The 25,944-nt window shown below is 35.1% G+C and overlaps 1 protein-coding gene across 1 annotated transcript; it reads right to left on the reverse strand.

Moving 5' to 3' along the window:
- Positions 1 to 1,089: 1,089 nt before the first annotated feature.
- LOC124355954 (cell surface glycoprotein 1-like) lies at positions 1,090 to 25,944 on the reverse strand. Its single transcript, XM_046807103.1, has 2 exons — positions 25,876 to 25,944; positions 1,090 to 4,750 (listed from the first exon to the last, which is right to left on the reverse strand). The coding sequence occupies exons 1-2, from the start codon at positions 25,942 to 25,944 to the stop codon at positions 1,727 to 1,729; spliced, it is 3,093 nt and encodes a 1,030-aa protein (XP_046663059.1). The 3' UTR covers positions 1,090 to 1,726.

Here is a 25,944-nt window from a genome sequence, read left to right on the forward strand (position 1 = left end):
AGCAGCATATTTTTAAAATGTTCTCATTCCTCCTATTAGAATAAAATTGGGAAGTACGTAAACTGAAGAAGAATGAACAAGTGCCTAATTGCTTACATTTGGCGGGAAAGCGGTCATTGAGCTGTTGAGTACACTTCTGCAGACCGAGGACGTGCCTGGATGTATCTAGGAAGGAAAGGAAGGAAAGTAGAGCGGCTTTCTAGAACTAACCGCACAGGTGAGGTGACATGTTAGGTTAGGTTATGTCCTGAACCAGTTACTACGGTTGCGTCACCGCTACCGCTACCGCTACCGTCACAGACGATAATGGCGTGTTGCCTGTCCTGCAGTTGAATAAGAAAATCCTTTTAATCTTTAACTTTTCACCATTGCCCGATGAACTCAGTCTTTTAAAAATGTAAAATAATTTTATTCTAGACAGATAAGTTTGTATCGTTATTTAGAGAAACTGCTTAGAGAGGCCAGTAAAACTAAAAGTGTAGTAGTAATTTATAAATTAATTTGCACTTTTATCATACCATTGGTTTTTCTGGTATATTTAGAATAATATTTGAACATCAACTTATGACTAATTAATTAGGTAAACTTTAATTTAACTTAAATATTGTTAAACATTTTGAATTATTCAGCACAATTTAATTCGTAGGATAACTTAAGGAGTCTTTATAGGTAGCAAAATAAAAAGGCTATAATATATGTTTAGTACTAAGACGTATACCGGCTACCACTATTAATACATCACTCCTCATAGTTTTAAAACAAAACTTCTTAAAATTAGCTGTACTAGACGTTTAGCCAGTTGTAATCAAACGACCTCGAGTTTTGCCCCATAAGAATAATTTTGAGGTTTTAGGCTTTTTTTTGCAGAATGAAGTAATTTATATAATTGTTTAGACATTTAGACTATACATAAATATGGAGAAAAATGAAAAGAGGTTTGGGTACGTATTAGTAGTAATTTTCAAACGAAGCATATCCGATAATTTTATAACTAAAAGTGTTTCAATATTGATTGAGGTATACTATTGTTCTACGGGGCTAAAACAAAGATGGCTGCCAATACGTTTGGATTTTAAATAAAACGCAAAATTAATATATAAATAACTTTTTTATTTACAATTTTACTTGATTACTATCTATATTCAAATGTACAGTTTTTCAATCATAATGCTATGAGAAATAGTGAACTAAGTTATGTATGCTATATACAAAAGCTTTCTCTTTTAAACAAAATCCTTAGCACCAAAATCGTTATTTACAGTCTCTTTGGGTATTACCTATCAACTAAAAAGAATAATTCTTAATTGATATGAAGTCAATGTTATAAAAATATTGTTAAGTAACGTCTATGTGAGGCTAGGTTCACATTAAAACCCCACCTCTATAGCATAACTCATAAGCAATTACAAATCGTAGTACACTTCATTATAATTGCTTGTTCTCTCTCAATAGATAAATAAATATATCTTTGGTTTTAGATATTCTATAGTTTATATGATATGTAAAATGGTTGTTTGAAAAATAGTTGGTGTAAATACACTATTATTAAAACCAATATTTAAGTAAAATCTTATTGAAACCAATGTTAAAAATGTTTAGGTAAATTACTGCTTAGATCTGAGTTTTAAATAACGGTATTAAATACATATTACTATGAATAGATGATATACACAGGTACCTCTGTCTAGTTAATAAATAAAATATAAATAAATCCGGTTAACAATGACTACCTCGAGTCAGCATTTCTGTTCAAAGAAGAACTAAAGAAAGCCTCTATAGGGAGGATCGGATCTTCAGTGGCAAGTGTAATTTTGGAAACAGTTCTCCTACTTGACGGGGAAACGCCTTTGAAAAATCCTGAAGAATCAAAAGAGTTGCTAGGCGAGGAAGTCAAATCTGCAATCTTCTTTGTGATCTCCCCTTGATCGACGGTATTTGACGTAAATAACTCAGGTTTCACCGATGCCTCACTGGGCACATTCCAATCAGCCTCTTCAGAACTAGTCATCAGCGTTGTGGTCGCGACATTATCGGACTTCTTTGTGATATATTGATCGTGTTCCAAAACAGCGTCTGGATTTTCAGAATGGACCTCGACTTGGGCTTCGTTATCACCTTGTTGGGTCGGTGGTTCAAACCTCGTCCGCAAAGGGAAAGGTCGTCTCTTCTTGGCGGAGAAGACCCCCTTAGGCCTTTGAGGGAGTTTCTCGGTGGACGGTTGCTCTGCTGATCCCGGAGCCTCAGTGGACGTTCTGTATCTACTGTAGTACTTGTTGGAGCCAGGTCTACGCTGGCTGCTGGGTCTGAACGTGTTCTGTCTTTCCGTACTGGTAGGAGTATCCAGCTGCAACAAGGGTGACTGAGTGGTTGACGTTCTGTAAGCGTGCCTCTGCCCCGTGTATCTCGGCTTGAACCTCCTCGTGCTGGTTTCCGTCTGTTCTTCTGTGTTCTCCGATTGCTTGTAGCTGATGTTCCCTCTCAGCCTTGGTGGCCTTATTCTTGGAGTGTCGTTTTGTTCTTCGACTTCTTCTTTGGGTGCTTCAGTGGTCGATGTCGCCTTTTTCAACCTTTCCCTGTAGTCCTTCACACTAAAGCGGGGTCTTGAGTTATTGTAATTGTATTTGTTTCTTATCCTCGGCTTGGAAGTCGTTGTAACTGTAGTTGTCTCCGGAACGGGTGTTGTAGTGGTTGTTGTGGTAGTTGTTGGTTCAGTCGTGGTAGTTGTAGTAGTTGTTACAACTTCGTGTTCATGGAAGTCCGTCTGATACTCCTCTACTTGCTGTGTCGGATACAAAGTGTTCACGCTGTACTCGTCTGTTCCTGTGTGCATTATATGGCCGTATTCGTTGAAAGCTAGCCCATTGAAAGGATAATTTTCGGTCTGAGTAGTTTCTTTTAGATTTTGGTAGTCAGTGTAAGAAAATACCTCACTAGTGAGTTCTTGGGGCGATTCAGTGGTAGTGGTAGTTGTGGTTGTGGTTGACCTTGTAAGACCGTGTCTCGTACCACCTCTAGTTTTACTTATAGGCTTCTTTCTCCTTCTATGTTGAACTTTGTTAAAGGCAGTTGTGGTAGATGGCAACGTTGTTTTTACTTCCTCTTCTGGTACTGTGCTAAATTCTGTTGGAATTTCTTGAATTTCTGGTTCAACATTAGTAAAAGTAGAAGTGCTTTGGTAGTTAATCGGTCGTACTGGCCTTCTCCTTTTGAATTTTCCCTCGTACCTTATATTTCCGTGTTCTGGCTCTCGCTGAGTTTCATGATTGTTTTGTATAGTATCAAATGTTGTAAAGTTTGGTTCATCTCCATTAGTTACGGTGTATTCATTTAAAGGTGTCTCGAAATGTTGCTCCGTAGTACTTTCAACAAGGTATTGAGAATCAGGCTTTCTGGTAGGTTTCTTCTTTCTATATCTTGGTCTAGTGACACGCGTTCTTACGGGTTTCTGGACTTCATTTGTTTCTGAAGAAGGCGTTACTAGTTCGGTTGGTGCAGGGCTATCCGCAGGTAAGTCTTCTGTGGAAGGAGTTGGTAGAAAAGGTGTGGGCTGATAATAGCTTTGTCCATGGGTATTAACTTCTACTTCTGGACGTCTGTAATAAGTAGTTGTAATTGGCTTGGTCGTCACTTCTTCTGTATATTGTTGCGTATCTGCCACGGGCTGATAAGTATTAACAAAAGGTGATTGATTGTTGATAAGATCATCTTTAGATGGAATATCTAAAGTTGTGACGGGGATCGGGTAAACTTCTCTAGGAGGTATTGATGGCCCAGGAGTAACAAACATAGTGGGCTTTTCTGTGCTCGGATAAGGATCTAATATTAAGGGTGAGGGTCGGAAAGGTTTCGGAGTAGTCTGATGGATATTTCCTGAGGTCGGAAAGTAGTCTAATGGGGTTAAAGTGGAGTAATCACTTGTTACAGAGGAGAAACGAGGAGGTTCAATCGTGGTGGACTGAAAGGGCCTTCCCAAATGTGACAACTGATCAAAAATGTCCTTGGCTGGGGTCTTTGTTTCGGGCCTGTTGGTGTTGAGGTGAATATCTCCAAAAGGATTGTTTCCAAAGTAGTCAATTCCCGGAGGTCTTCCATGACTGTTGCTAGGCCTCGAGTTAAACTGTAGCTTAGATGGAGGCTCCTGGCTGTAAAACTTATAGGAGTCCGTAGATGGATTATTAGCTTTGAAATAATCTGGAGCTCCGTAGATAGGCAGACTTTGCCGAAGATACGGTGAGAAACTCGAAGAGGTAGGTTTAGCTCTGGTTTGCTGATCGAACTGTAAATAGTAGCTGTTAGGAGCAAGACCCTTAGAACTCGGCGGGGGAACAAAGTTTATGGCCGAATCTCGCGGAGGAGGGCTCAGAGACGCTTCGAAATAGTAAGCTTGGCCGATGTTGTCATTCTGTTTAAAAGGTTGCGAATACGCGTGTCTGATCGGAGGGGTTAACAGTCCTGTGTGGTAACCTGGTCGGGATTCGGCTTGTTGAAATGTGTCCTTGAACGGGTTCTTGTGCTTGGCTGGATGTCGAGACTTGACAGTATCGTGTCCGAACCCGCTAAAAGTACCAAGTATGCTGGGCGGGGCTGGAGCGAACACCTCCACCTTGTTGGAAGGAGACGGGTCGACTCGAAAAAACTTCTTGTTACCCCCTAACTCCACGTAGTAGGCCGAAGTGGGAGGTGGAAGGCGATAATGGTGTTTTAATGATTCTCTTACGGGCCGCCAACCGTCACCATCGTTCCTTAACGCCTGCAACAAGCCAGAGTCTCATTAAGATGTACAGGTTATATGAGAAATGTAATATTACATATCTTATAACACACACACACACACACACACACACACACACACACACACACACACACACACATAAATATATAAAACACCAAATGGAAAATGCAAAATAATGGTTTTAAATATTTCCTACTCAGTAAAGGTTCAATGCAAAATTTAAAGTCTAAAGCTAACTTAATTTTTGTTTAATTCTTGACAAATGGAGACGTTTTGCTAGACTATTAAGGGCAAGGCTTCCAAGGCACTCAGCAAAATTTAAGTATTGTAATTTGTCTAGTATTATAAAACTTTTATCAATTACGATACTTAAGTACTGACTGATTAAGACCAATAATCGTAATCAAGATGCACAAAATTACCACTAAAACATTGTATTTTTCTGAACACGAAAAACTTGAGTATATTGATTCATCTCTATATTACAGCGATCTATCTTAGGAATACCATTTTTGCTTCAACATCAGATATATATTCATATACATTGAATATACTGTACAAGTTTGTATGTTATAAGAATAGTACGCTGCGTTAATAGGATTGGATGTCAAAAAGTTTAAAGCATGAACTTACCCAAGCACAATATATTTATGAGGAATGCAATTGTAACCACTTGTGTCTATCACTTATGTTTAGTCTATTGTGAGAGTACCGAAGTTATTAATTGGACTGATATTTAGAAAATATAGCAGAACTGAGTCTATTCCATTATTTTCAGGGCTGGAAGAGGCGGGAATAACTACCGTACTGGAAGACACAGGACGGTGGGTTATGAACGATTGCCTTCGCAGGCAGGTGTTCAGTTCGTCAACGGATTGCCAAATTCGATAAAACATGGCACAATATCTAAGGCATTTAAATCTTGTCTGAAAACCACGTTGACTTCGAAAGCTTTTTATAGTACAGACGAGTTCATGGCAAACGTTTGGGGCCACCTAATTGGCTGACCATGTAATTAGAGTGGGAAAACTATGTAATGAAAGAGAATTTTGGTGAACGAAAAACTATAAGTCTGAATGAGAACCACTGTAATGATGAATACAAAATTTTAGCTTTTAAATATCATGACGAATGTGATGCAGTTTATATTGTCTTTTATTCAATAAAACATTGAATTGAATTAAAAATAAATGCAAAGCACTTTAATTTAAATTTTTACTGAGTACTCTAAAATAGCATTTTAAAATCCATGTTCCAAAAACTAATGTTACCAGATATAACGAAAGAGCGATTTAAAAGTCATCTTTATTTCCTACTCTTATTTATTCATATCGTACGATTAATCTGAAGAATGTAACACCTTATGTGCCAGATATGTGTAATGGTAGCACATTCACCCGGCAAGTGAGAGATCAGGGTTCGAGTCCCGTACTTTTTGTGATTCAAAGTTTTTTGAAATTAAATTCGGGTATTGCCATTTATACAAACTTTATTAATATAGGGATTTTTAATTATAGGTTCCGTAAAGTCTGTGTGCATAAAAGCATGGCATAATTTTAAAATGCCACTCCATCAAATGTTTTTTGAATCAAATCCTTAAGCTTAAAATCTACTTAAAATAGATTGGGTTAAACTATACATAAAAATTAGAAGGAAAATAAAATAGGATAAAAACGTAAAAACTTCAAAAATATAAAATGGGTTTTAGATTTAGAGTGAGATATAAGTACCGTGTTAATAACATCCAAATCATTGATAAAAAAATCACTAACAACTTATTTCATTGCTACTCAAATAACTTAAAATTTACATTTTAAGTTTCTAAGTTAATAAATTTCGGACATAAATATATTCATATAGCATTAGAGTGAGGATTTTATATTGAGTAAAATTAGCAGGTCAATTATAACCTAGTTGACAGCTGCGAAGTTGCTTGACTGTAAATAAAACAAAACCTACAACACAACACAAGGGTCAGAAAAGAATTAGAGGGATACAAAGAGTTAGCATGGGTTCCATTTTCTATAATTGTAATCGAACCTGAAGCTGAAATTTCCAGTAAAATTCAAAACATTGCTTTAATATTTAGTATTTCAACTATTTAAGAAATTACGTAGCCTTCAGTTATAATACAATTATCTAGTGAACGAGAAGTCGGTTTTAATGAAACAACTAAGTATCTAAAAGACGTGCAATGCTGTATAATATTCGCCTATCCTAGATACAACATCGGACTATCACAAGCCCTGAAAAACATGAATGTTTTAGTCATTTACAAGTTCCAATTTTTCAATATTTTGAAATTTTCGAAAACAAAAAATTTAGTTAATTCCACCGACTAAAATAGGTATCAAAACTTCCATTTATAACGTATTCCAATATTTCCTTAGACTTAAAGTGAGAATCAAATAATAAACTGTAAGTTTATTTAAATTTAAGAACAAATAAAATTAAATTATGAACTTAATAATTGTGAGCAGGAACCCACAAGAAACAAGGTAAGGGTACACCTCACCACGTGCTATGTAACAGGCTGCCCTTGAGGTTTTATGCAGAGATTCCAGTTGGCTAATTTGATTATTAATTCATAGAATGACAAAAAAACACATGGAAAAGGATTTTTCACATTCACGTAGCAAACAAAAAAGAAACTGTGCCAGCTATTGAGTGATAAGCTTTGAAGACGCTCAGCTAAATTCCATGGTTGTCCATGCACCATCATACCAACTCATCTTTGTGTATATGGAAATTAAATTTCGTGAAAAGTTAAATTCTACAAATTAAATCTTTCACGAGATAACTTTTAACATTGTATATTCACATTTTTGTTCATTAAATTTGGTTTCAGTTTAACGTTTAAATAATAACAGTCTACACACCAAATCAGCATAAAATGATGTGGATGTGTTGAATAATAATTAGCCTACATGTTTTAATATGTAACATGTTAAAATCTGTTATAAGTTTTGGGTTTTGGTTTGAAACTTTATTTATTCTCCAGTTTTTGCGTTGCTATAATGGTTACCCATAACACAAACGTAAAAATATTCGTTAATGTTTAGCCAAATCCTATGGAGTGATATATCTTTGTTACTTAAATAGAAATGAAGATTCATCGCAATAACAGACCAGTTCATTTTAGAGATACCGTGCGGACAGACATACAGACAGATATTATATATCTCCTTCCCCACGAGGGAAAGGCTTCGGTTAACACTCATTTTTGTATATGAGCAATCTATTTTATGATCTTGGCATTACTCGCTTGAAGCAAATGAATATGTAAACGTTTAAATAGTGTTGAGAAACCGTACTTTCTACAGGTGCTCACAATGGCCTTTCTCTTTTATGGAGCAATTCTAGATGGCCTACACCGGTTTTAGTGCGGTACAACAAGTGCTAGACAATGGTGAATTGACAATCTCCAACTCGTAAATCCTGGTGATGGAAATCGGCACCAAGGTTAATTTTGTTGCGCCAGACAACGAGAACGCGATCGGTACACTTGTGTAATGTTTCAGTCTATTCAACTTCTATGTTAACATAACAATACCTGACTTATCTTCTATTTACGATGTAAGGGTTTCCTTTATATATGTATTGTATTCAACTCCTACATTATAACACACACACACATTATACATTACACATTATACATTATAACTTTTAAAATGTCAGTAATAACACTACCGTCAAATTTGGCAAATTAAATATTTAAAACGTATTACTCAAAATAGTCTAAAAATATAAATCAGAAGGCCACATAGACGTGCCTATGTGAGAAGCATGGATTCTCCAAGTGTAATCCACACACTTGCAACGATCGTTCTTGCGCTTTGTTGATAGTCGTTGCTGAAACTTTCGCACCGGGAAATGCAGAGGTTTGAATTAAACACTGATTAGGTCTGGATAACTGGTATACTTATTAGAGTACGTATTCAACTTTAAAGTTTCCAGTCAATATTGTTGCCACGATAATATTGTTCATAATTTTCTTCACTGCGAGTCCAGTTCCGTGCAAAGTCGTGGTGGAACACCATACGTCACTGGAATACAAATTTGGACGTTCTTCAACTGCTTCCCCTTGTTTGCGACGTTGAAACTGTTTAGCCGATCAATTCCATGTGTAGAATTGTGGTATATCATAATAAAGTAGAGTTTTTGCAAAAAGATCATATCTTGGCTCAATGAGTAAAATGTAGTTAAAGTTGTTGCCGGTGGAACCGATGTTCTTGCACGTACATTGTATGCTGTGAATTACACGCTCTATCCATTCTCGAGATGCACCGCCAAGTGTACTACTGTACAATGTACATGAACAACATCCAAAGATTGGAAATAATTAGATGCGCCGTACTGCTTCATTGTTGCTAATTTTAGCGTCCAAGTTGATATCGGTTGATTTCATCGAACTGTGCGGCCACATTCCCTACTGCCATGTCGCTTCCTTTATTGAAATAGTTGCAACTGTATTTGATCGACTTCAATGATATGCAACACTCAATATTAATGTGTACTTTGAAGGTCTTTGAAAGCAACGGTGAATACGTAGAACCCAACGATAATTGACTTCGACAAGAACGTTTTCATAATTTCAGAACGTTGGATTTGCCTCAAATGATCGTTGACGATACAGTGGGTATCCGTCATTGCCGGCAATGGTATCAGAAACCAATTTTCTTTTGTATCGTTTCGTGAATTTCCAACCAGGCATGCACGGTGAATTGTTTTTGAATGCGCCACATGGACCATGAATCATATTTTTGGTAACGACGTCGAATAAGTCTTGGATCATCCTAGCAATCCTGCCATTCCATGGAATACGAGTACATCCAGAAGCGTGTCTCTCTAAAAACGTAATGTTTGATAATAAAATCCATCAAGACTTCAATTTTGTTTAAATACGCGTGCGATAATGTTATCGCGGTCCGAATATGATTGTGCAGCTAAAAGAAGTTCTTCAATTTCATCCCATGTTAGATTGCATAGAAATATGATGAACGAATCTGAACGACCATACGCGCGAACGTATGTCATCGCATCTTCTGCGTATTCATGCATGCGCCGTGGACTCCCCGTGAATGTAGACTGTAATACGACCATTCTTCCCAATTCTACTGGATTCACCTTACCATCATTACACCTTGTGTCTCGTAAATAGATGTACTCTTCAGTACGCAACTCGGTTTGATTCAATCGAATATATGAGTCCTTTCCTTTCAATCTTCACGTACATATCGACGAAAGTTTATGGAACAATTGTCGACATTTTAGAATGTGGTTCTCAGCGTCTTGACGAATCACCAATCGATACGAATAATAATTCATGACACTGACTTTCTTATTCGCTTCCTCGTCTGCTTGTGGATTTCACCTCTCCAAAACAGAGTCAGATACCGCAATCTGTCGTATGAGCGATGAGTTTCGGAGATTCGCTGAACGTCACCACTTCTGAGATGAAGAATTATGTCGCGCAATTAGAATTCTTCGCCAACTATTACGATCGCCACTGCATCGATTGTTGGTTCATTAGACTGTCTTCGTGTTGGCGAAAAGGTCTTTTGTCTGCTCGAACTACAAATGCATAGTCATCGGCTGGCATTCGTTAATGTGGAATTAAACAACTGAATTAAATCATTGTGTTGATCGGAAAGGTCTTGTAAGTATCCACTATTTCTCGTCTAGTGCCCGCATTGTAGTTAAATTTGTTCATCACTGATGTCGCTTGATGATGAAATCTTTGGTTTCGAAATACCTCGTCCAAAAAATAAATAATTTGGAAACATATTGTATTGTTTAAATTTAGTAGTATTTGTTCATAACTGTTTGCAATGCAATTAAAATTAATTGCATTTGTTCAAATAAAGAAACATGTGATCTCCGTCCGACAATGGTAGAAGCGAACCGGCACGATGATAAATTTGCCCTTGGACTCTGGTCTGCAGTGTTCGTCTTCATCGAGCGGTGATTATTCTAAAATTTTGCAGACTTTTTTCGCGTTGTACAGTTGTCTGAGACGAACGAGTCTTAGCAGCATGTACTCGAAGATTTTCCAGCGTTAATGCTCGCTGCTCGTCTGCTTTCGAGGCTCGTAATGCTCTTATCTTCCGTGCTTGAGGTGTAGATCGGCCAATTGCTTGTCGCTTAGGAGCTTTAACTGTACGGTAATGACGTAAAAACTGAGATTGAATGTGTTAGATATTAATTAGCAATCCGAATCTCACAATGTATCCAATCCAATTGAATTGATGTTCACACACGGATGGAAATGTTAATATTAACGGTGATCACCAATTCGACGAGGAAAATTTGAAATGAATGTTCGAGATTTATTGTCATCGATTTTAATCCCAATCGCTATAATATCCGAAAAAACTGCACAGCAAATGCGTCTTGAACGTCAATCAGAAGTGAAATCCTTCAATGATCATTGTAAATTCACTGTAGAGAATGAATATAATCAGCTCACGGAAACTACGAAAATTCAATTCGATAAAATTATTTATCTAAATTAAGTTAACTTACAATTAAATGTACAAAAACTATTCGATAAACCCTCCCACAAAAAAATACGCAAAATATTGTCTTTTCAATGTGAGCCGGACATAAATTTCACAACTTACATAAATTCTTATGCCACCCACATCCCAAAACTTCATTAATCGTTCGCTGTTTTCGTTTCAATTCAAATCAGATGAACTGGCACGGCAATGAATGAAATTCATTGGAATGATAGTGGCGCCGTTGGTAGTACCTCTCAGGAACCTTCGTGGACTCATGCACAACAACTTTTCTTAAGATCATCACATGATAAAAAGCATATTTTAAGATTATTTAAATGACATGCAGACAAACATTCATTTATACATATAGACGATAAATTGTAATGTTAGTAAGAAAAGACTCATATCAAACTAACCACAAATTTGGTTTGCACATCACATAAAATAACATGAATCACAAAATGTATTGCTAACCGCTAATCTTGAGAACGGATAGACCAATTCGACAAATAAAAAAATATATATTCGTTGAAGTTCAAAGAAGGTTTATATAAGCAAGTTTAGGAAAAATTTCCGGAATACTATAATTATAATTCGTAAAAATAAAAATAATATTCGTTTCATAATTCAAATTGAACTGAAACTACACAGATGTTAACACAGATGATTTTCAGAGGTTCGTTAAAGAGGATGAAATAGTTGTGAACGTTTAAATTTTACAAAATACTCAGTGTAATTAGCTTCATTAGTACTGTATTTGCAGAACAAGTTCATAGATACTATCTAACTCTTACAACTCTTAGATTATACCAATGACAAATGAAAAACATGTAATGCATTTGAAATACTATGCAATCACTGTTACAAACCCCATCTTAATGAATACAGCTTGAAATCTTGACACGTAAGGTACTCGAAATAGTTTGGTGGTTGTCTTGACATTCTGAAATACAGAGAAATTAACACTAACACGCCTCAGCAACCCATTATTTTCCAGTAGGACCAACCAGAAGTGAATCCCGGGGTAAACTCAGATGTGGCGTCGGAAATATAACTCATTCGAAACAGAATTACTCCTCCACTCGCAAAATCTGATATGTCAATCGTAACTTCCCTTAACCCCTGATCCTCTTAAGATCCTAACTCTGAAATAATATGTAACTTATATAATATGTCTACTTAAGTTTGAAAATTATGACGTGACTCATTTTACAATTGCGTAGCTAGCTGCGTGTAACAGCTAATGAGTAACAGGTAAAATAATTCATAGCAGAATTCAGAAACGATGAACTGATAAAAGCCTTTGCAATAATACAACGTAATGAATCCAATTAGTTTTTAACTTTTGTTAGATAATGGAAGAGGAATAATTAAATGGAATATAATGCTGTGACTTACTTTATATCTTAAGCCATTGTGTTTGTATTTAGTAGTACCAAAATATAACATCGTAGAACTTACCGGTTTTTGTCTACTTAAAATCATATTTAAAACTCAAAAGGGTGTTACATTTTTATAAGGAAACTTGAAAATATATAGTAAAAAAAAATTAAACTTGTATTTAAGACCTAACATTATTGTAAGGTTACCTACGGCCCTTCTTTTAACTCCATTTTCTGCCTTTTGTGTCTACCATTATGTAAGGATCCGATATAAAGGATTATGCGATCGGAAAAGATTTACGTAAAGTCTATAGAAAGCTGGATTGGTGTATTCTGTTCATGTTGTTTATGCACACAGACGCACAAAGCACGCTCTCTCACACACTCAAACTCATTCAAAACCTGTTAGAATCGGGTGTAGGGATTTACGTAAAGTCTATAGAAAGCTGGATTGGTGTACGCTGCTCATGTTGTTTATGCACACAGACGCACAAAGCACGCTCTCTCACACATTTAAACTCACTCAAAACCTGTTAGAATCGGGTGTAGGGATTTACGTAAAGTCTATAGAAAGCTGGATTGGTGTACGCTGCTCATGGTGTTTATGCACACAGACGCACAAAGCACGCTCTCTCACACATTTAAACTCACTCAAAACCTGTTAGAATCGGGTGTAGGGATTTAAAATTGCTTGATACAATACTTTTGTGAGTTTGAAAAATAATTTAGTAAATTTTATCTGCCGATAATATTGCCTATAAATTTTAAATATATATGTTTAAGACTATGAAATATATATCCCTGAATCGTTTTCTCCCCCTTAGCAATTGCCTTATTGTATTGTATCACAAAGGTACATCATCCTATCAACCTAGTATAAACATTTTACATTAGAAACAAGTTTAAAGAAATTAAGATACTTTGAAACAACTAAATATTATTTAATTCTTTGTATTAGTTATACATGTAACAAAATCGCTCATATACATTTTAGAACGGTAGAGTACATGTAACGTGTTAAAAGTTAAATTAGGAATTGAGTATGTAGGCTAACAGATTATTATAAGGTGAGCTTAGTAATGGAATCTAAGCACCTGAGACATTGAAATGTTTAAAACAACAACATTTTTCTACTTATAAAATAAACTACTTTGCGTTTAAGAGGATCCTGTTATCATTGGTTAATAACCGTGACAGTGCCAATACAACCGATCTTTCAACTATCACTTTCGTCGCTAATTATGGCCTGAAAACAGAGTAATTTCTCAAAGGATAAGCTAAGTGTATGGTAAATGTTTCCTTAATATCCAATACATTATTTGTGTTAGTCGTTTATGGAGCAAATAATAGATTAGAAGGTACACACGGAGCATTAGTAGTTATGTGATCTTCCGTACTAAATAATCTCATGAAAATAAGTTACACATTTTAATACAATTTCATGTTAAAAAAATGGCTATTTATATTGATTCTTCATGGTACCTAAATATAAAAAAATTGTTCAAAGTTCCAGTTTTGATTACGAAATAGGATATTGTTATAGTCTTGGAGCCGAGTGTGTATTGTATGAGCACAGCATTCAACCTAGGTTTCGTTGAAAACAATAAACAGTAACTTCTAATAAGGAATAAATCGATTGCCAGCCATGTTACATGTTAGTTTAGGTTGTCGTAACAGGAGAGTATCAAAGGGATAAACAAACAATCTTTTGTCAGATAACATTTATTTAATTTGAAACACTTAAAAAGAACTTTAAACATATAAATAACATACAAACTAAGGCAAAGATATATATATATATATATATATATATATATATATATCTTTGCCTTACTGTAAACATATAACAGTGCAAGTATACTACGCTGTTATAGGAAAATTGTATTTAAAAAAGAAGGATCATATAGTACTAGCATCTTTAACTCGATTCAATCTCGATGCCACGTGACACCGAATACGATGTACGCTTTAAAAGAATCGCTATTCCGACCGTTCTGTGAACACGTGAGTCGGTTACTGATGTCCTACAGCGACAGCTGCATTTTTATAACGTCTGCTGACAACTGTATCTTGTGTACTGCGCAGTTATAGCGGTGTGTTGTAGCACCACGTGACGCCCAATATAATTTTCACTTAAGGGACATTGGTATTCCAATCGTACACAGTGATCAGCAAGTGTGCTTGTACTCGTGTCCAACAGTGACAGCTGGAGCGTTATAACTTCTGGTGACAACTGTATCTTGTGTACTGCGCAGTTATAGCGGTGTGTTGTAGCACCACGTGACGCCCAATATAATTTTCACTTAAGGGACATTGGTATTCCAATCGTACACAGTGATCAGCAAGTGTGCTTGTACTCGTGTCCAACAGTGACAGCTGGAGCATTATAACTTCTGGTGACAACTGTATCTTGTGTACTGCGCCGTTATAGCGATGCTGTGTAAAATCACGTGACGCCCAATATAATTTTCACTTAAGGGACATTGGTATTCCCATCTTTCCCAGTGATCAGCAAGTGCGATTGTACTGGTGTCCAACAGTGACAGCTGGAGCGTTATAACTTCTGCTGACAACTGTATCTTGTGTACTGCGCAGTTGTAGCGGTGTTTTGTAGCACCACGTGACGCCCAATATAATTTTCACTTAAGGGACATTGGTATGCTTAAGGGACATAGCAATGCTGTGTAAAATCGCGTTACGAAAAATATAATATTCGCATAAGGGACATTGGTATTCCCATTGTTCCCAGTGATCAGCAAGTGCGCTTGAACTGGTGTCCAACAGCGACAGCTGCAGTGTCATAATGTCCGCTGACAACCGTTTCTTGTGTACTGTGCAGTTATAGCGATGCGGTGCAAAATCGCGTGACGAGAAATATAATTTGCACTTAAGGGAGATTGGTATTGCAATAGTTCCCAGTGATCAGCTAGGGGGCTTGTATAGGTGTCCAACAGCAACATATGCAGTGTTATAACCTCCGATGACAACTTTATCTTGTGTAATGCGCCATTATAGCGATGCTGTGCAAAATTGCCTGACGACAAATGTAATTTTCACTTTAGTAGACATTGCTATTACTATCGTTCCCAGTTATCAGCAAGTGTGCTTGTACTGGTGTCGAACAGCGACAGCTGCAGTATCGTAACGTCATGTATCTTGTGTACTGCGGTGCGGTGCAACAAATACAGTGGAGTCACTGCTTGATTAACTGGAATCGCATGTGATTTGAGGAGTGCCTCTTTCATGACTTAATCAATCCATAACCTACAGAACCCAAGTATCAAATCAACTTTTAACACTAATAGAAACGGAGTATGGTGTCCCTCAAGGCTCTATACTCAGTTTTATTCTTTCCCTGGTCTATGCGAATTAGATAGAGTAATCACAACGGCACGGGAGGCTCGTACAGTATACTGATAACACGACTCTCTGTTTCAATTAAAAATTAAAGTAAGCGTAATTTTGACCGGAATACATGCGTCTAACACTTCCAAAGTCTCAATCTCACAACAAACGCTTCAAAATCCAATTTCTTAAACGTTTCTTTTCGCAGAGGAGATTCTGAGTGTGAGCCTGCTAAAATGTTGGCAGACTCCGTTCTAGAAGAAACAAAATCCACTACATTCGTTGGAATACACCTTGGATCAAGGGTTGACATGGAGTGCTCACATCGACTCATTTTGTACCAAATTAGCCTCAGGTACGAGGTCTTTAGCCAAATACAACTGCTCGAGTCAGATACTGATGACGTCATATTAAGGCCTGATTTACCCACATCTTACCTACGGATTGGTGTTGTGGGGTTGTAGTGCAAACAATCAATTGTTGAGAGCCTTCAAACTTCAAAAGAAATTGGTTCGAATAATAATTGTAAACATGAATTTTAGAGAGTCGTGTCGACCAGCATTGACAACTTGCAAATGTTGACTCTGCCCTGTCTATACATCCAGGAAACAGTTTAATTCTGTATGTCCAAATGTACCCTGATGAGGGGCCGTGACATGCACGGATATGAGATAAGATGCAGAGACAACTACCGTTCTGGAAAAAACAGGACGGTAGTTTATGAACACTTGCCTTCGCAAGCAGGTTTCCATTTTATCAACAGTTTGCCAGCTTCCATTAAAAATGCACCAACGCCTAAGTCGCACCAAACCGTCTTAAACGCTTTTAAACGTTAATGGCATTTTATAATGTCAGCGAGTTTGTGGCATGTAACTGGGAGACCACCCATTTTGAAAACAGACCATGACGTTGAAAATGGTGTCAATTGACGAGTGACTGGAGTGAATGAGTGCAAAATTTGTATGTGTAAATGTGACACTGTGGTATGCATACAACATTTTATATTAAATGGCTGTCTTTGACAATATAATGTATATTTGTAATGGTAGTAAAAGATTTGAATTTGAATTGCCTAGTGACGGCGATATAACGTTAGCTTTAGTGGACATCTGTATTCTGTCCATTCCCATAGAACAAGCCATGGGCCGGTTTCTTATGGGTATCCTATAGTAGATACAATTGTTTAAATAAAATACTAAATCCAAATAATATAGTAGTTTGATGATATTAGTCTACCATTTTAAATTTTAATACTAGATAATCTGTTATTTGTAAAAATAAAAATAGTAAATATTGTTACTATTTTGATTATACAAATTACAATTCATACGGTAACACTCTTTTCAAGACAACTTTGGTTAAAACTAGCAATTTAGAATAAAGTTGTATTACTCATCGTATTTTAATAATTTCAGAAAAGTAAAGTTTTACTACAAATTCTCTTACGAACATTTCTCATTTTGACTTAAACAAATATTGCAATAATTTGTAAGTAATAGGACGTGCTGTCTCAGCCAAGATATTCGTGAATGCTCTCCTAGTTTAAAACATAAGGGTATAAAGTCCAGTATTTAAAGGCACAAGATTTGTGTGTTGTTTTCGCACAATATAATTAAACCTACATTTCCAACAGCCAGGTAGTTGCTGTTAACCTAAAATTTCTTGTAACCAAGAAAAATGAAGTATATCGTTGATATAAATGTCAGCTCATTCTAAACGGATGTTGAATAAAATTAAATTTTGAACATTAAAAAAATGCTACAGTTAACCACTGAAAAATTTCTTTAAACGAATGGCCTAAACCTTTTTTGTAGGACAAAATTACTATATTTACTTAGCCATATATATTTTTTTACTCATAAATTACCACATGGTATTGAAGTTATGCTTGAATAACCGCAGAAGAACTAATTAAAATGTTCTTAAAAAGCAAATATTTTTTAAAAGTAATAAAATTTAATCAGAAGGACGTATAAGCCAAACTTCTTATGCCAGCAATTAAGAGTATTGAATGAGTTTAAACCCTCGGAGCGAGCCACAGGTGTGAGGAGTGCCCTCAACGCACTGAATGATTCACCTGAGTGAAAGTCTCAGCCCGGCTTTAAATTATGGGGATATCCAAATTAATTTTTATACTTGCATGGATATTCTGTATGCAAAGGAATATTTAATTAGTGGTAAAAGTATCATTACGGCATATATTTCATACGAAGTTTTACCGAATTATAAGTTTGTCTTTAACTAAAAAAAATCAGGAAAATCTGTTAGCCTTTTTGCAGGAATACTTACACATGTACGAGTATATTATGTTAGCTAGCTTCATAACGTGCGCACGTCCTAGTCTTACTAAAAACCTTATTAAATAAATCTTTATTAATTATAGTGTAAATTGATTCACTCTCTTTTAGAATTGTGTTTTTTGATAGCGATTTGAGTATTCAGTATTCTAGAACGATGGTAAGAAAATTTGATTTTCAAATACTTAAACTTAAAATAATTATCATGAAATTACGTATTCATACACTTGATATGCGATACTTTTTAAAAAGGAAAAACAATCAGTGATTTACATTTTATTTCAGTAAAAACAAATCAGTCTCATTAGGACCCAATTTTAGAACTCTTATTAAACGTGGTATGTTCCGTTTTAATTCTAAAATCTTATGATTATCAATAATTGGAAAGTTTAAAGAGGTAGGAAACAATTTGAGCTATCCCAGGTATCAACAAGACTGTGCTCGCCAGGGAACCCAGACCCAGCTTACGGGAAGACATCCATTACACCCAGGACAAGGAAACAGGCTATCAGCTCCAACAGCTGTTCCGACACTCGCTTCTTTCTCCATTACTCGTTTCCGTAGATCTCGAGATAATTGAGGTCTCTTGTTTCTCCCGGCTCTTTCAGTCGAGGCAAGGAAGATCCTCTTTACACTACAAGAGGACTCTTACAGTGACGCAGGTCAATTCGAGAGGGCCTTGAGGGAGATTAGCAATAACTCCGCTTTGCTTCAAGTTACTTTTAAAATTGAATTAGATTGTTTGTGGAAGTATAAGTTATGGTGTTATATTTTCCTTAACATATATTTCCCACCAATACAAAAAAATGTTATATAAAATCGAACTTTTAATTAAAATAATGGGAATGCAGGACAGTATTATTACCTTATGAAATAAAACGATATAGTGTCTCTTTGCATGGATTTGAATGGGACAATGCATTATTTGCTATAAGTTCTATGTAAAATGGGCAATTATTCACAACATAAAAATGTGATAATATGTAAGCGTATATTATACATATATACCTGTACGTGTTATAGATCAATTTATTAAAACACTATTGGTCAAGAAAACCAATTCATTATATGAAATTATTTACATACTACCATACAATGTTATTGCAGTTGTTAAAAATGTTTACCTTGATTTTGTACACACTTCATACAACAACTAAGAACAGAATCATACATTTTTATTAATAAAGGTATATTGTTATTAAAAAGTTCAAATGCATTTCTAATTACGTTTCTGAGTTCGTCAAGATTTTGCGGTTTTGAAGCGTACACAGTCTCATTTATAAAACCCACAGTGAAAAATCATGCGATCAGGTCTGGCGAGCGCGCAGGCCAATCGATTGTACCACGGCGACCGATCCATTCATTAAATGAGTTATTTAAAACATCTCGAACTTGGATACCGATATGCGCTGGGGCGCTATATTGTTGCCACATGAGCGAATGAATATTGAAAACATAATTGTTTCTGAGTTTGGGAACCTTCTGAGTTAACATTTCCTTGAAGAAAATAAATACCAATCAGTGCAGTACTCCAAATACCTCCCGATACCATAACACCAGGCACATTGCACTCTGCTTGGATTACGTTATGAGGATTTACATCCGACCAGTACACGCAGTTATGCCGATTAACGCGTCCATTTAGTTTGAAAGATGCCTTATTAAAAAACAAAATTGATCGCAAGAAATTTGAACCAGCCTCTGAGCGGATAATTACTGTCTCACCGAATTCCAATCGCCTATCGGAATCATCCTCGTGAAGCGCTTGGAGTACTGACGGAAGTTATGGCTAAAATTTTAGTTGCTTAAACATTCTTTGCACGCTTCTTCTTGATATTTCTATTTCAGCAGATGCCTTACGAGTTGATTTCCCGGGACTAGCTAGCTACAAAAGCTTGAGCAACTGTCTGCAGGTTTTCTTCGTTGCAAATTGATTGTAGTCGACCACAATTCGGGGCATTTAAAAACGCTTTCTGTGTTTTCACATATCTAATTTAACTTCCGCAAATACTGTCCAATGGATATCGCGACACCTGGATATTTACCATTATATTCTTGACTTATCACACCAGGATTTTTACTATGCTTCGACCATAACTGAAGGACGTAAACTCGTTGTTGTGTTGTAAAATTTTTTTAAACAAACACAAACAAATAACAGATGCAAAGAGCGTCACTATACACTAGCAACTGGAACAGACAACAATAAACTTAGTCCGTGTTCCTGCCAACTAACATGGTTACCAACCTACCGGAACAAAATATCCCCGTTTATGGGGAAACTGACATATGGACCACGCTGTATATATATTAACAATAAAATTTTAGTTAACAAAAAAAGTAGTCAAGCAGTAAAATTAATATATAATAAGAAATAACTTTGGATGTTACGTACACATGGTGGGTGTGACATATGTTGTGTAGTGTGCTTTTTTATTTGCAGTGACATCGGTTGGATTCATTCTTACCAGTCTTCCACGTTCTATGGTGGATGGGACACGTGTTGTGTAGTGCGCTTTGTTATGTGCAGTGACGTTGCTGGGGTTCATTCTTAGCAGTCTTCCACATTCCATGGTGGGTGTGACATGTATTGTGTAGTGCACTTTGTTCTGTGCAGTGACACCGCTTTGGTTCCTTCTTACCAGTGTTCCACCTTCCACGGTTTGTCGGACATGTGTTGTGTAGTTCCAGCTTTTCTTGATATATATGACATTTACAATGTGTTCTAGGGATGAGTATGAAAAGACTTTTGGACGTCATTATGGCTACACTTAAATGTATTGACTTTATTAGTTTTTAATGTTTTGTCCATTGATATGTTCTTACATGAACTATTTCTCTACAATATAAGACTGATATTTTGAGTAGACCTACAGATGGAATTTAGAAAAAATTTGTACTATATCTAAGTGATAATTATTCATATGGTATATTTTTTTTATATTTTGGGTTTAGATATTCTCGTTTTTAGTTTGTGAAACAAATAGAACATACATACCGGAGAAAAAAACCAATACTTGGAAATAGTTGTGCTACTAGTTAATTGGGTGATTTTTTGTTAAATGGGGTGACATACAATATTTAGACCTAAAATAATATATCTAGACATTTAATATGATGAAAAAATAAAGAGTAAGTGTATTTCGACTTTTTAATATCTTTGAAATAAGATAATCGAGTTGCACAAAGAAGACATCACCTCGCTGATTTTAATTTACAAGATAAGTTTATTAGCTTTTTTCAGCAAGAATGAACGTGTCGATTGTGTTTCATGATTTTATTTCATTTTCTGCATTACATCCTTGATGGAAGTGGTACGGTTTCAGTATAAAAGACATTTTTATTACTTCCTAAACATAAAATATATAAAAAAGGCTTTCGCCTGTTAGGTCATCATCATTATAATTTTTTTAATTGGCAACGTTTATATGCATTCATAACCCCCTCACGCATGGATAGAACAATTATAAAACAAGCATATTATGAAAAGCTATTAAGCTTAGGAAAACTTAGAGCAACAACATGTAACTTTGGTATAAATATATATATATATATATATATATATATATATATATATATATAAAAAATTTAAATCTAGAAAATTACACATTATATAGGAAAATATTTATAAACTTATCAGAAACCGGAATTTACTGTCTTGGAAAATAAATACAAAAATTACTTGAAACTTGTACGTTTTGAGATATTGTTAACTATGATAAATAATCAAATTCCTGCCACTTGTACGCTATCTACATGAAGATTGACAGGTGATTTATATAATGTACGATGCCGCTGTTTAGTTCTTTGGGGTGAACGTCTTAAAATATTGTTAACCGTGATAAATAACACAATTTCTGCCCCTTGTACGCTATCTAAATGAAGATTGACAGGTGATTTATATAACGCACGATGCCGCTGTTTAGTTCTTTGGGGTGAACGTCTTGAAATATTGTTAACCGTGATAAATAATAAAATTTCTGCCCCTTGTACGCTATCTAAATGAAGATTGACAGGTGATTTATATAACGCACGATGCCGCTGTTTAGTTCTTTGGGGTGAGCGTTAGCCAAGTCTCAAGTCTATTAGACGAAGAACTGTAAAAATTTAATTTCTGTCTGTGAATATTATATGCCCGTGAATACACACGTTACCTAAAAGGTGACCTGACTATAAACATGAAATTTGGGACCTTATAATTTGTTAGCCTATAATAAATGTAATTATGTTCTTAAGTGGGAGTGTCAATAATTTTAAGAAATTTGAAATTTGTATAGTAAACATTTATCTTTTTAAAGTTACATTTGAAATACGTATTTAGAGGGTGAATTATTAAAATGGAATAGTTGGATGTCTAAATGCGTGAATCGGTAATTATTGTTTCTATGTATGCAAGATCATTCGATAATGGTGTATGACAGTCCTTACGATTTCGATGTGCGTTAGAGAATATTTTTACCTTGGTAATCATGATGGCAACAAGAAAAATCTGTAGAGAGACTGAATTCAACTATTTACAATTTGAACATGTGACATAATAGTACAACTAGACCGATAATCAGAATGAAATGACCTATAAACATGAAATTGACCGCAGATGCAGCCTCAGCTAAACGTTTACGCAACTAGTAATACATATTAATGCCAATTGGAAGCGAGCTTATGTTGTCCCGTCTTCTCCGTAATTTGTATTATCCGAAATGGGCTAGGCCCCAACAACTTCATGTAATCAAATCGGTATTGTATTTAATTTTGTAACGTAACCATAAACAGTTCCATATCTCGATACATAAACTGCATCCTAAAATACCGTTGAACTAAAAATTTGAAAGCAGATTGAACTAGTTGATTGTAATGGTACTTGAACATATTAATTTAGAACTCTCAACGAGCGAATAAACGGAACATGGAGTCGCGCAAGCAGATAAAAGCTCTATTGCCTAATAGGATTTTCAATCTGATTGGCTTAGAGTTTGTAACACTTCCAGGTTTGGGCCAGCCAAAATATTGTCGGCGCCCGACACAGCGGCTCCGGCTTCACGGCATAACTCGCGGAACTGAGCGGGGCCTGAGCGATAAACCAGCACAGTAATGTGCTATATCGTCCTTTGTGTGCGACACAGTACACGTTGTGTCGGGTTCAGCGGAGGATTGCTATGGAGATCACGCCTCATCTTGTTTAGTGGTCGCACAAGGATTATCAACTTATTCCTTACGTTTTTCTCAAATTGAATAATATTATTCCTAGTAACGCTACGAAACGTAAATATGATTTATCCAATAAACAGGAAATAAAAATACAATTGAATGATTTGTGAAACGTTTATTTAAATTTGATACTTTTATATAACAGTAACTCTTTGATATGTGTGGTTCTTCCCTCTCCCCATACATAGTGTTATAAAGCATGGGATGTGTAAAATAAATCTTAGAGTTTATAGTTTACCAGTAAAATTTTAGTTTGCTAACTAACTTACGTAGCTAAGGTCAATTTGGCTTACTGGTTAAGTGTTATAAAGCATGGAATGTCTAAAATAAATCTTAGAACTTATAGTTTACTAACTAAGTTACGTAGCTAAGGTCAATTTGGCTTACTGGTTAAGTGTTATAAAGCATGGGATGTATACAATAAATATTATAACTTTTAGGTTACCAGGTAAATTTTAGTTTACTAACTAAGTTACGTAGCTAAGGTCAATTTGGCTTACTGGTTAAGTGTTATAAAGCATGGGATGTATACAATAAATATTAGAACTTATAATATACCAGTAAAAATTTAGTTTACTAACTATGTTACGTAGCTAAGGTCAATTTGGCTTTCTGGTTAAGTGTTATAAAGCATGGGATGTATACAATAAATATTAGAACTTTTAGTATACCAGTAAAATTTTAGTTTACTAACTAAGTTACGTAGCTAAGGTCAATTTGGCTTACTGGTTAAGTGTTATAAAGCATGGGATGTATACAATAAATATTAGAACTTATAGTATACCAGTAAAATTTTAGTTTACTAACTATGTTACGTAGCTAAGGTCAATTTGGCTTACTGGTTAAGGATAAACTATTTGAAACTATTTTACAGTAGTGAGCACTTATTGACACTAATTTTCTAGTTATAACAATCATCTACTTCCATTGATGTGTGTAAACTATAATTAATTTAATCTAATTATAATTCCGTGAATCAATTAAAATCTTGCCCTCTATAAAGACAAAACATTTAGAAAATGGCACAATTTTCAATTACCAAAACATTAATTTTCGAAAGGTATAAAGAATGTTAAGAATAAATTGACTAATATTCAAATGAAACTTGACCATTCTAATATATGATTTAAAGGGAATTTTGCATGTACGTCTACTATAAAATATCTCCAGGAACATTTTGATATTTAAGAGTTCTAATTTTCTATATTGTTATTGGTAACGTTTCAGTCAGATTTCACAGAAATATGCGAAAGGCTTTTTCCTCAAGACGGAATTTCCAGGAGATCCTTTTATATTCCTTTCATCTGGTTATGACCCTCAGATTCTAAAACTTTCACATTCCTAATACACATATATATTGAATTTGTGCCCACAACAGTGTTATTCGACATAATTTTGTTTAGAATGGAAAAGTTAATACTCAAAGTGATAGGTTTAAATAGTACATATAGGAAATAATAAAATATCGTAATTCCGTCAATATTTCCTCATGGAAAACATTACCTCTGTTATTTAGCTAGTAAAATAATATACCCTGCAAACTATTATTTACGTTTAGGTAGCCAGGAATATTATATGTTGTTGCAATATTTGTTAATGTCTTAGCGTATGTAATTATACAGGTTATACTCTCCCGTAATAATTTGTGAATTACTTCTTCTGCCGGAAACAAACAACAAATGTAATATATACACGGGATCAGAAATTATTATTTTGTCATATGTTTGTCTGTGTGTGTTTCTTAGAGTTATATTTCATATCAGAAACCAGTAAAGCTAAAAAAACCTTAAATAATGTGGGACAATTATTCTTTTAAACTCTAAAATCAAGAGAGAGATTTTTATTATATAATTATATAAAAATTCTCAATGGCGTTTTGTTGAACTTTTTTTAGATTTAAACAGTACGTATTAAATGAAAAATGAAGGGTTTCAAAGAGTAATAAAAGTTGCTAAATGTCATGTATTATTTATTAACAAACGTTTATGCCTTAGGTGTCAAAATATTTCTAAAGGAATTTATCGTTATATTATTCTGTCCATATTTCCATAATATTATTATTTGTTATTATAATTTTAAAAGTTCAGCCGTTCGTCATCTAGAAACGTGATATGATAATATTATCTAAATATTTCTCTTGATTGTAAAAATAAAAACTGTGAAAATTTGAATTTTATACATTTTAATTCTGAAATAAAACATTTAAGTCCATAAAAACTAAAAAGGGGTACAGAACTAAGCATTTCTGATCCATAAAATATTTCTGGTTTAAGGTACAAATCTTAAAAACATTACCGGACATGTCATACATACTCTGTATACATTTTAAACTGAATAATCATACACTTCTTATAAAAAGGCAACTTGTTAATATCAGGTAGCATTTAACCAGGTGACAAATTACTTACCGAAGGACGTGTGCCTGACACCGTGATGGGCTCAGCTAAGGAAAGTACTGCACTCCCTGGAGAAAACAT

This window comes from Homalodisca vitripennis, chromosome 2, assembly GCF_021130785.1.
Source record: "Homalodisca vitripennis isolate AUS2020 chromosome 2, UT_GWSS_2.1, whole genome shotgun sequence".
Lineage (NCBI taxonomy): Eukaryota > Metazoa > Arthropoda > Insecta > Hemiptera > Cicadellidae > Homalodisca > Homalodisca vitripennis.